At 37.3% G+C, this 12,988-nt stretch overlaps 1 protein-coding gene across 1 annotated transcript; it reads left to right on the top strand.

Moving 5' to 3' along the window:
* Positions 1 to 1,708: 1,708 nt before the first annotated feature.
* LOC109021489 lies at positions 1,709 to 2,056 on the top strand. Its single transcript, XM_019004125.1, has one exon. It carries the CDS (start codon positions 1,709 to 1,711, stop codon positions 2,054 to 2,056), a length of 348 nt encoding a protein of 115 aa, XP_018859670.1.
* Positions 2,057 to 12,988: the final 10,932 nt, after the last annotated feature.

Genomic DNA, 12,988 nt, shown 5'->3' with positions numbered 1-12,988 from the left:
AGAGAAGATTATCTTGCTTAGTTCAAAAATGGGTCATTAAAGGATGGTTTGAGTGTTTAAATGATTTTTAAGTGGAAATTTAGCTATGACATATCTTAAGCAAGATTTGATATGATTTATTATTGTCTTAAAATGATTATGAAAGGTTTAATTTTCGATTAAAAGCATGTCATGATAGGCTTTAACTTTATCTTGTTTTGATTATCAAAGCATGTATCAGTTTTAAATAAGTTGGAGATTAAGGATTCTTAGCCACTCGTTCACTTTCACAAAAATTTTCATCTTATCTCATCTCATCTAATCATTATAACTTTTCTAAATTTCTATACAAAATATAATAAACAATTCAACTTTTTCAAATCTCAAAGAAAAAATATATATATATTAAAAAATATATTCTAATCATATTTTATTTAATTTTTAACTTTTGTCTCAACTATTAAATATTTGGAGGCATTACTTATATGGTGCAAAGTGTGAAATATACACCGATCACAAGAGCCTCAATTACTTATTTAGTCAGCAGAATTTAAGACGGAGAAGGTGGTTAGAAACCATTAGCGACTACCAGTGTGAGATCAAGTATTACCCTAGCAAATCTAATATAATAGCAAATGCGCAGAGTTGGAAGACGCAAGAGGATGATTCCACAGGCCCCACCTTGGAAATAGAATCTCTTCTGCACATCATGAGGAGTTTGCTAATCAAGGATCTTCCTGCCAAAACATCCCTGACCACAGTAAAAGAAATTGTACCAATAGAATAGGAAAAAGGTGAAAAAGCGTCAGATGGAGGATCCCAAATGTGCAAAAATTAGATAAAAGGTAGAAAAGAATGAGAGACCAGAAGGTTTCACCCTTAGAGATAATGGGTTGTTGTACTACCAAAACCGTAAGGTTATTCCACCTAACAAGGAGATCAAGGATAGGATATTAAAGGAAGCACATCAGACTCCATATACAGCTCACCCAGGGAGCACAAAGATGTGTCAAGATTTGAAGCAATACTTTTGGTGGGAAGGCTTAAAGAAAGATGTAGCAGAGTATGTTAATAGATGCTCGATTTTTAGACCAATCAAAATAGAGCATCAAAGACCCGCTGGAGATTTATAGCCACTTCTAATCCCATAATGGAAATTGGAGGAGATATCTATGGATTTTGTGATTAGATTACCAACAACTTCGAAGGGAAACAACTCTATTTATTTGGGTCGTGGTCGATCGCTTAACGAAAAGTGCTTACTTTTTGGCAATGAAAAATACCAAACTCATGGAGAAGTTAACTTGGCTATTTGTATCCGAAATAGTGCGACTACATGGAGTACTAAAAACAATTGTATCTTATAGGGATACGTGTTTTACTTCTCATTTTTAGCAAAGCCTTCTAGACGCTCTAGGCACCAAGTTGAAGTTTAGTAGTGCCTATCACCCTCAGACTAATGGGCAAATCGAACAATAATTCAGACTTTGGAGGACATGCTAAGGGCATGTATTTTGCAAGAAAGTGATGATTGGGAGAAGCTCTTACCATTAACTAAGTTTGCCTACAATAATAGCTTTCAGACCACCATTCAAATGACACCTTACGAAGCTTTATACGGAAGGAAATGGAGATCCCCCTTATACTAGGATGAAGTAGGAGAAGGAAAGATTTATGGTGTAGAGATTCTTCAAGAAATGAAGGATCAAATCCAGCTAATAAGGAAAAGATGAAGGCTGCCCAAGATAGGCAGAAGAGCAATGCCGAACATCGAACAAGGACCCTTGAGTTCAAAGTTAGCAATTGGGTTTATCTCAAAGTATCGCCCATGAATGGAGTCTTTTGGTTTGGGAAGAAGGGGAAGCTAAGTCCAAGATACGTGGGACCATATGAGATACTGGAGAAAGTAGGAGTAGTCGCTTACAGACTGAATGTTCCTACTGACTTCCAAGGAATTCACAATGTTTTCCATGTATCTTCCCTAAAAACTAGTTTCGAGAAACAAATACCAGCAGTTGTTGATACGAGAGATATTTCGCTCCAACCCAACCTAACCAATGAAAAAGTTCCTATTTAGATCATAGATTGGAAGGATAAGGAACTGTGGAATCGGAAAATTCCTTTAGTTAAGGTTTTGTGGCAGAATCATAATATTGAGGAAGCTATATGGGAAAAAGAAGCTGACATGAGAAGCAAATACCCCTATTTTTTTGGCGAGTGATTTGTCTGGCATCACATCATGACATTCACATTCATCCATTCATGCATAACATCCATTGTCATTTCACCCATGTGATCCACATCCTTTCTCGTCATTTTCAGTTACGCCATGGTCAGTAATGGTAGGATCATCCGTCAGATGTATATGACCCACAATCGACTTCGGAGGCTAACAGCAGAGCAGCGACAGAGACAACTAGACCGTATGGTCGACGCATTTTGGGCTCAGTAGGAGAGGCTGGAGTACCATAGGACTCACATCCTCGACCATGATGGGAGAGGTAACTTCCATCTAAGGAGAGCACTACTGCATGAGGTGCAACAACCTTATGACCCCATCCGCTAGATGGGAGAGACAAGAACCAGATGGCTTAGATGTCGCATGAGATCGACTCTCTCAGTCGCACCAGATCAGCCTGAGTCGAGTCAGGCAACCAAGCAGTGGCAATTTGAGCAGGAGCCGCTAGTTCCTGACCCCACTCCCCTCGACACATCAGATACTTTTGACTCTTCCTCGAGTCACATTAGTTTTCATGAGAAGGGAAACCCCTGGCTTGAGAGTGAGGAATATAGGCAATGGAGACGCCATGAGGAGAGAGTTAATACTTTCTACGATTCGGATGAGGATGAGTACTATTACCACACCCAGGACAAGACATCGAAAGATGGGGATGAGAGACCCGCATCGAGCCTCGAGCTTTAGCACGGTTGGTGAGTCAAACTCAACTTTTGCTTATTGCATATTCTATTTTTGCCAGATTTCGAGGACGAAGTCTTGTTGTAAGGGGGGCGGATGTAACACCCTGCCTAATTAACCATTAGGATTAACCTTTAAACACTCTAGATTAAGCTTATGATTTTGAGTTTTAAATATTTTTTTATTTTTTTATTATTATTTTATTTGTTTAATTCAATGTTAATAGTGAGATTAGTTTCGACCTTGGCAATTAGTATATTTAAGCAATATGTTAGAGAAGCAAACCCATTAGTGTTTCTAGTAGACCTTTAGGACCCTAGAATATTTATGGGCCAAACCTTAGTAGCCTTAGACCAAGCCTCTTAGGAATTCATGACTTTGTAGATAGCCTTGGCCCAAATATAAGAAACGCTTAAGGCCTTTGGCTCCAACAGTTGTTGTAGAATTGACCCATGACCCATTTAGGTCAAGACAAACCCTTTCAAGCCCCACCTTTGTGGACTTGAGGCCTCTTTTTAATCCTCAAAATCTAGAAAACAAGGCCCCATCTCACTTAAGCCCAAAAGCACATGAGCCCTTGACTCACACTCATGGCCCTTTAAGCCCATCAAGGCCCAAAAGCCTTGTCTTCCATTTTTACACTTCCAATTGAAAGTCCATTGCACCATACCATGGGTTTTCTTAAGTCCATATATATCATACCCTAAATGCACAAAGTAAGTTTTGATAGTTGGCTAAGACCATTAATCAACATATATGAGATTAGTGATCTTTAGCCATGCTTTGAAGCTTAATTTCATCTTAATATTTTCTTAACCTTTTAATCCAAAATTTTTTTGATTTGTTATTCCATTTCATCATAATTAGACCTTACTAATACCCAAGATAAACCTTCCCACATGTCATTAAGGGAAATAACATATCAAACCCCAAACTTGCATCAATCGGCTCATATATATCCTCTTTAAGTGGATGGACTGTTTTGCCCTTACGCCCAATATTTTTGTGCCATTTCCTTAAGGGTAATATGATCCTTAAACATCTCATGAGGATCCCTTCAAATTCATACTAAATCTTGGATGAAATTGGTTTCACAAACCAATTCAAGTGACCAAACTGATTCCGCGCTTAGGCTAGTTAAGTAGGAATCAGTTGAGTTAAGATTTAACCAACCATCTGCCTTGGTTGACCTATCACCCCATGCCACCTCCATCACCACCCAATCCTGAAGAGGCCCCATAGCCAACATGACAAATTTGACTCGGTTTTTCCACCCAAAGACTAACCAAAACAAAAGCTCCAAAACTACCAAGTGAAACCACTTGAAGCCGCCAATTAGCATAGGTGGTTTGATTGACTTTTTGTCAACTAAACCATGCCCCAAGACCTAGAAAACACTACATGTGATACCCCGTATTCACATGTATTTTGACTAAGTAAATTATTGCATTTATTAAGATTATGAACTTTCTTGTTTTAAATTTCAGATGATTTACGTTATATTATTTTAAGATTTTTAATTATTAATTCAATGTGTCTTCTTGTTATTAAATATTTTTTATTATTTAAATTTCTTTTTATTTTAAATTAGTTTATTGTTGGATTTAATTATTTTATTTTTATTTAATCACTACGTTTGAATTATTTTATTTAACTTGTTGTTTCGAAATCGTTTCCATTGGATAATTTTTGTGACCCAAAATGTGAGGTTTAGACCTCATTTCTTTCCCGTCATTTTTCTTTTTCCTCTTTTTCTTTTCTTCCTCTTTTTTTTTCCCTCCATTTCTTTTTCTCCTCTCTCTCTTTCCTCTCCCGCATGCTGCCACCCCTTCTCCCCCAGGCAATTTCTTCTCCTCCACCCAACCACCGTCGCGTGCCGCCGTGTGCCTCACCACCCAGCCCACCTCCTTCCCCACTTGCCGACGACCCCTGCCCTCTGATCTCAGCTCCTCCTGCGCCGCCATTAGCCCTCACGCACATCACCAAGCTGCAGCCTTCTCTTCGCTCGCGCGCCGCCATCGCGCCACCTTCGACCACCATTTCTTCGCCACTTCATCCTGGACCTCCTAGCAACCCATTGCACCCAACCCCAGCTCCGATCCGTCACCGGTGAAGCCCCACCACCAACAAATCTGATTTGAGCTTTTTGGCCTTCAACCTCCGCCCACGCCGCCACCCACGGCCAACCACAACCACCACTAGCTTCACTGACATCCTTAAGCCCTACCCTATCAATCGTGGGTCTTCGTTTGCACCCGTTCAAAAGTGGGTCTTTAGAGACCCACAGCCACAGTGCATTTGGAACTGTTCTGTGGCTGTGTTGCCACTTCTTGCAGCTCTGTGATCACTCGGAAATTATTATATAGCACTGTAAGCATTTTTCCCAAATAACTTTTGAGATTTAAATGTATTTTTGCGCTAACTCATTTATTTACTGTGATTGATTTGTTGTACCGGACTGTGTCCGAGGAGTAAGGGGGTCGGTTAGATTGGATGATGGAGTTTTTGGGTGATTGGTTTATGCTATAAGATTTATTGGCTGTTTCGGGATTAAATATTGGTGCTTTGAGTTTGACGTTGGTTATGGTGGATACTGGTGGTTTTAGGAAGTGATGAGGGTTTTAAGTTTTGAGGAATTAAAATAAGTTATTTTAGAAGGTTAGGCTTAAATATCGAAATTCGTGATTGATTGAAAACTTACGGAAATTATGTGATTATTTTTATAGGTAACGATTTATAATCGACTCGACATTTTGAGGAAAATTCTGAAAAGCTAAGTTGTCCAGGTAAGCGGGGTTCCTATGCTAGATTTGCATAAAAAAAATGAATTGAGGTTGGTTTGTAAAAAAAATGTGCATGTTGTTTTAAAAAGAAAAAGTGAAAAACAACCTCAGTATATGTTTTGCATTCCATCATGAGATACATATGAAAGAGAAAAGAAATGTTTTTGACATGAAATGTGTAGACATGAGCAATATTTGATATGTTTCTGAAATATGCAAAAGAGTGAATATGATATCATTGAGATTTTTATGCATGTGATATGAAATGATTTGGATCTGTTTTTTATCAAATGGAAATGATATGAATATGTTTCGCACGTGCTTTGATATGATATGGATATGATAAAACTTTGGCATACTTATCTGTTCTGAGATGATGATACTGATTCACGTGATATGGTTGATACCAACATGGTATAATATGATATGAGTGCACCCACTTTGGAAACAAAGTGGTCTTTTACGTGTTCTTTCCTGTGTGCATACTCGGGACTCCGAGATTGAAAAAGGGGAAGTTCACCATATGACACTGACTGGTTTGGCCACTGGAGATAGCACAACCCTACCACGAGGGTTAAACATGGTATATGATATGATAAGATGAATATATTCAGTTATGTTATGCCAAAGCGTTTTTGAATATGAAACGAATCTTTAAATGTGAATAGTTGATTTTGAGTATGAAGAGATTGAAAAGTCGCTCTGATTTTCTGATAACATGTTTATTTATGAGATCTGCATATAAAAATAAAATTTTTTGTTTCTGCATACTGAACTTTCTGAAAATGCTCATGTTTACATAATAGTATATGTCCTCTTCTTACTGAGTTGTTGATAACTCACCCCTTATCTCCACAATATTTTTCAGATGATTTGAATATTCCAGTTGAGGATCAAGGATATGGAGTATGGGTGAGAGGAGTTAAGATTGATGGTTTAAACAGGGAAGAATTATATGGGTATTGAGGATTTTCTTTCAGTAAGTTTGTTGTGCTCTAATGATGTGATTTGTTGGGAGCTTGATGTTTATATTAAGACTTTGTATTGTCTTAGAATAGTTATTCTGGAGTAATTGATGTAAATAAAAAAGTATTTTGTGCGATAGAGAAAAATTAGAGTATGTACCATGCGGATGGAAAAAAAATGATTTTTAAGTGACATGAGTTAATTCTCCGGACCCTCGGGGACGGGGCGTTACAATTGGTATCAGAGCACAGGTTTGAGATTCTGCAGACTTTATGGATTGAGGTTTTGGGAATTCAAGGTTTTAGATTTGATTGGCTTGTTTTGAAGGTTGTAGGACATGACTTGGAGGTCTAGATTTCGATGTTTACATAAGTTTGAATGAAAGTCAGGTTTGAAGTTTTGCATACTATAATAAGATGTTTGATGACATTTAAGGTTTTAAAAATTTGAAAGCACTAGGACATGATTTTAAAGATATTTGGTTTGAGTTTTTGCATACTCATGTTGGGTGATCTACGAAATATGAGGTTTTGAATATCTGTGGCTAGGAAGTTAACTCAGATTGGAGGTATGAAAATTTGTAGACTACAAGAGATGATTTTATTTGTTTTTAAAGTTTTAGAATCCGGCAACCTTTTGGAATATATTCTAGGATGTTTGAGGTCTTAGATGGTGTGGGTTTAAGATTTTGAAGAGAACTAAGGCTTAGATTTTTTTTTCAGATTTTAAGAAATGGTTTTCTTTACACTTGGGATTTTAGATCAAGTAGGCGTACTTTGTTGACTATAGGTAAGGATTTTTTATAAGATGTAAGGTTTAGATTTTTGAAGGTGCACCTAAGTTCAATTGTAGGATAAGTTTGAGGTTCTACAGACTATAACATATGAGGTTTTGGATATCGATTCGGTTTAGGAAGTAATTTCATATTTGATATATAGAGATTTGAAAACTAAGACATGATCATGGAGATATTTCAGGTTTGAGGTTCTGCAGACTAAAAACATTTGAGTTTTGGATCTCCGTGGGTTTAGGAAGAAACTTCATATTTGAAGTGTGGATTTGTATAGAATAAGAGCTAATTTTATGGATATTTAAGATTTTAAATTCTGCAGACTTTATGATTGAGTTTTGAGATTTTGAGGTTTAGGGATTTTAGATCCGACAAGCTTACTTTGTGGACTATAAGAGATAATCTTCTTAAGATTTAAGGTTTAGATTTTTGTGGTTTAGATTCTAAAGATGTATTGGAGTTTAGAGCGATGTTGGGTTTACAATATTAGATGGTAGGAATGACTATATGAGTTGGTTAAAGATATGGCTAAGAATGGATAAAACCATATGTGCAATACCAATAGAAGTTGTGTTAAGTCTCGAGGAGGACGAGCTAGATGGAGCACTGGATCCGACTGATTGAGGAGGAGCTGAACCTTGAGAGGAGACTAGATTAGATCCTTACGTATATAGCCCAAGTCCTCCATGCTCTAGAATGCATGAAGCGGATGATTTGATTTTGACCCTTAATTGTACTAAGATTATGCTACATTTGGTACTTTGAACTTGATGATCACTAATGAATTGAGATTTTTTAGTTATTCTGGTATAAGTTATACTTTCACCTTTATTTCCGCTACAATTATTACATATTGCCAATTGCATACTAGGATGCATTGCATATTAACTATCATTCACGGGGATATGTAACCTTGTATTGCATATTCTGACGTTCTAAGTCTCCGTTCCATCCCAAGCGGAGGTTGGGGGCATCACAGTTCCCATGTCCACGACCTTTGTTTAGAAGGTCATGGTGGTCAATCGTACTCAATGGGCATCTCTTCCTCTTTGTTGAACAAATCATCATCTTCTATATCTACTGGAAGTCAACTACTCGCACAGGAAGTAGTTGATCTAGATGTGGCTCTAAGGATGAAAATACCCACCGGTGTAGGAGCAGTAGCACTGGCATCCGCTGCATCCCCTTGTGGACAATCGTCTCCACTAGGTGTAACATCCATATCACAATCAAAGAAGTTGAAAACATAAATTAGAAGCAAAAAATTAGTTTCAAAAAACAAGTACTACTTATATATATATATATATATATATACATATGTCCACGACCTTTTTTTAAAAGGTCATGTGGTCGATCGTGCTCAATGGGCATCTCTTCTTCTTCATTAAACATATCATCATCTTCTATATCTACTGGAAGTCAACTACTCACGCAGGAAGTAGTTGATCTAGATGTGGCTCTAGGGGTGAAAGTATCCACCAGTGTAGGAGCATGTGAGACCCAGCCTGCTACCATGCCCAAGCCCGTGGAAAACGCTTACAGATTTGATGTCGCTCAGGTTCACGCCATATTTTCTCTTTCATGCACCTCCATCCCTTCCTCCTGATTAGGTTTTATTTCCTTTCCTCCTATAGATTATATATATGTCAAGCTTTTCTCAACCCTAAACAAAGTGTCACTCGTTCTCCTCTTCATAGAAGGCCGAATTGACATCCACTCTCCACTGTGAACCTCTGTCTGGACCTCACCACCGTGCCCAACCACACGGAGCTGCCACCCAACGCCCCGAAGCTATTGTTGCAAGCCCCAAAATACCCTGTTTTAGTTGTCTAAAATAGAGCAATGTCCAAGCCGCTGCAATCACCCTCCACCGAGAGCTCCATAGCGCTGTGCCCCACTTCCCATCACCTCAGTCCGCCGCACCCTGCCTCAGTCCCTCGGTAAGCTCACGCCACCTACAGATGTTTTTTTTTCCCTCTCGGTCTCTCCCTCATTCTCTCACCATGCGTCCCTCTCTCGCTCTCGCCGCCTAGCGTAGGTAGCCCAGCCACCGTACACCTCTATTGCACTCCAGTCACGCCACTGTAGCTCCTCCAGCCATCCCCTCGCGCGTTGCCCCTCCACGCATACTCTCAGTTTGGATGTAAGCTCTTGTCGCTGCACTACTTTCCTCTGTTTTTTTTTTCATGTTGTTGACTTAAATAGTTGTATATATATATATATATATATGTTTATATATATATAGGTAAGTCTGTAACCTAATAGAAATGAAATTATTATTGTTATGCCCTCTGATCACGTTTTCAAGTGATGAAAAAATTTCAAAATCCATTGCATAGTCGGTTTAATAAATAAATAAAATTTCATTATTAACTAGGAGTTACAAGTTTCATTATTGTGTTTTAAACATTTAAAATGTATTTGTAAACTCTAAGTTTTCCATGTTTACATAAATGATTTTGGTAAGTTAAATTTATTTTTAAGTAAAGCTTCTTTTAAAAGTAAGTGATAACATTGTAATTTTATCATGACCTAGTTTGCTAAATAGTCTTTACGTATAAGTTAAAAAAAAAATTTGGTATAATTATGTTGCGCTGTATTAAATATGATAGTTTGATTTTTCAGTAGTAAATAAGTTAGGGTTTAATACTTTAGTCAGAGTTTTAGTTGGATTTTGGGAGGTATTAACATTTTAGGATTTCATGAATTTAGATTTATGAGGAATTTAAAGTTATTTTAGCATCTTAGACTTAAATATTCGAATACGTGTTCGATTGGAAATTTATAAAAGAAAATTTTTGTGATTGTGTTATAGGTGAAGATTAATATTTGTTCGGTATATTTTAGGAAATTTTTGAAAGGCTACGAAGTCCAGGTAAGCTGAGATCCAATACTAGATTTGCATAAAAAGAAAATGAACTGAGGTTGGTTCCTAAAAATGTGCATGTTGTTTTAAAAAGAAAATGTGAAAAACAATCTCAGTATATGTTTTGCATTCACTCACGAGATATGCATCAAAGGGAAAGAAATGTTTTTGACATAAATAGTATCGACATGAACAATATTTGACATGTTTCTAAAATGTGCAAAAGAGTGAACATGAAAATTGAGATTTTTGTACATATGATATGAAAATGGTTTCGATCTATTTTTGAACAAATGGAAATTATATGAATATGTTCAGCATGTGATTTGATATAATATGGTTATGAGAAACCTTTGGCTTATTTATCTATTTTGATTCTGATTCTGAATATGGTTCTGATATGATGACACTGGTTCACGTGATATGGTTGGTACCAACATGATATGATATGATATGATATGATATGATATGAGTGCACTCACTTTGGAAACAAAGTGATCTTTTATGTGTTTTTTCCTGTGTGCTCACTCGGGACTCCAAGATTGAAAAATGGGAAGTTTCACAACATGGTACTGTCTGGTTTGGCCACCAGGGATAACACAACCCTACTACGGAGGTTAAACATGGTATATGACATGATACGATACGATATGATATAATAAGATGAAGATGTGTAGTTATGTTATGCCAAAGCGGTTTTTAAATATGAAAATGGTTTATGAATATGAAAAAATTGAAAAGTCACTCTGATTTTTTTGATAACACATTTCGAGATGTGCAAATGAAAATGGAATGTTTTATTTCTGCATACCAAACTTTCTAAGAATGGCTCATGTTTACATACTAGTATATGTTCTCTACTTACTGAGTTGTGGATAACTCACCCCTTATCTCCACAATATTTTTCAGATGATTTGCATGTTCCAGTTGAGGATCAAGAATATGGAGCATTGGTGAGAGGAGTTAAGAATGATGGTTTAAACATAGAAGGTTTATATGAGTATTGGGGATTTTTATTCAGTAAGCTTGTTGTGCTATGATGATGTGATTTGTTGGGAAGTTGATGCTTATATTAAGACTTTGTATTGTCTTAGAATAATTATACTGGAGTATTTGATGTGAAGTAATGAGTATTTTGTGTGATAGAGAAAAAATAAGAGTATGTACTATGTGGATAGAAAATGATTTTTAGGTGACATGAGTTAACTCTTTGGACCCTCGAGGACAGGGAGTTACAGTTAGTATTAAAGCCAAGTTTGAGATTCTGTAGACTTTATGGATTGAGATTTTGGGAATTTAAGGCTTCAGCTTTGATTGGCTTATTTTGAAGGTTTTAGCACATGACTTGGATGTCTAGATTTTGATGTTTACATAATAAGTTTGATCGAAAGTCAGGTTTGAGGTTCTACAGACTACAGTGTGTGAAATTTTTTAGTATAGATAGACTTTAAGAAATCATTTTTTTTTTTCAGATTTGAGGTGATATTGAAGCAGACTATAAGGTGGAATATTATAGGTATTCGTGGTCTTAAAATTTGCAGACTTTAGAAATGATTTTTGATGTGTAGGATTTTACAAGGTTTATGAGCTGAATTCTTGTTGATTGTGATCACAGGTACTCTTTCTTTGTTTTCTAATAATGCCACTGTGTTGTTTGATTCAGGAGTGACACATTCGTTTGTTTCCATGACTTATACTCGATTTTGCACCTTAGAAACTGAAAAGTTAAAGTCCAAGTTAGTGGTCGCGACCCCAACAGGAAATTCGGTAGTCTGGGACGAGGTCCTACCAGGGTGTCCTTTATCAATTGAGGGAAGATTAATGCCAGCAGATTTAATAGTGTTTAATATGATTGGGTTTGATGTAATTTTGGGTATGGAATGGCTGGCTTGCTATCACGCCAATATAGATTGTTTTAAAAAGGAAGTGGTTTTTAGGCCCCCAAAAGAAAGTGAGTTTCGGTTCACGGGTTCGAAAGTGAGGTTGCATCCACCCATCATATCTGCCATTCAAGTTGAGAAATTGTTACGTGATGGTTGTCTGGGGTTCTTAACCTGCATGGTAGAAGCACTAAAAGAGGAGTTGAAGTTAGAGCAGATACCTGTGGTGAGGGAAAATCCAGAGGTTTTCCCAGAAGATTTACCTGGACTCTCACCCGAGCGGGAGGTAGAGTTTACTATCAAATTGGTCCCATGCACGGCACCCCTTTTGAAAGCACCTTACCAGATGGCATCGTCTGAATTAGTGGAACTCAAGCAATTGCAAGACCTGTTAGATAAGGGTTTTATTAGGCCCAGTGTATCACCTTGGAGAGCTCCAGTCCTCTTTGTGAAGAAGAAGGATGGATCGATGAGAATGTGTATTGACTACAGGGAACTTAATCGTGTGACCATAAAGAATAAGTACCCGCTACCCCGTATAGAGGAATTGTTTGATCAGCTCCAGGGTGCTCAGGCATTTTCAAAGATTGATCTTTGATCGAGTTACCATCAATTGAAGATCAGGGCAGAAGACGTAACTAAGATGGCTTTCAGGACCCATTATGGCCATTATGAGTTTTTGGTCATGCATTTTGGCCTGACTAACGCCCCATCAATATTCATGGATTTGATGAACAGGGTGTTCCATGAATTTTTGGATAAGTTTGTAGTTGTTTTTATTGATGATATACTGGTATACTCCAAAAG

The sequence above is a fragment of the Juglans regia genome, chromosome 11, assembly GCF_001411555.2.
Source record: "Juglans regia cultivar Chandler chromosome 11, Walnut 2.0, whole genome shotgun sequence".
Classification (NCBI taxonomy): domain Eukaryota; kingdom Viridiplantae; phylum Streptophyta; class Magnoliopsida; order Fagales; family Juglandaceae; genus Juglans; species Juglans regia.
Note: the sequence above shows the minus strand (reverse complement) of the source record. Positions and strands in the feature narration are given on the sequence as shown.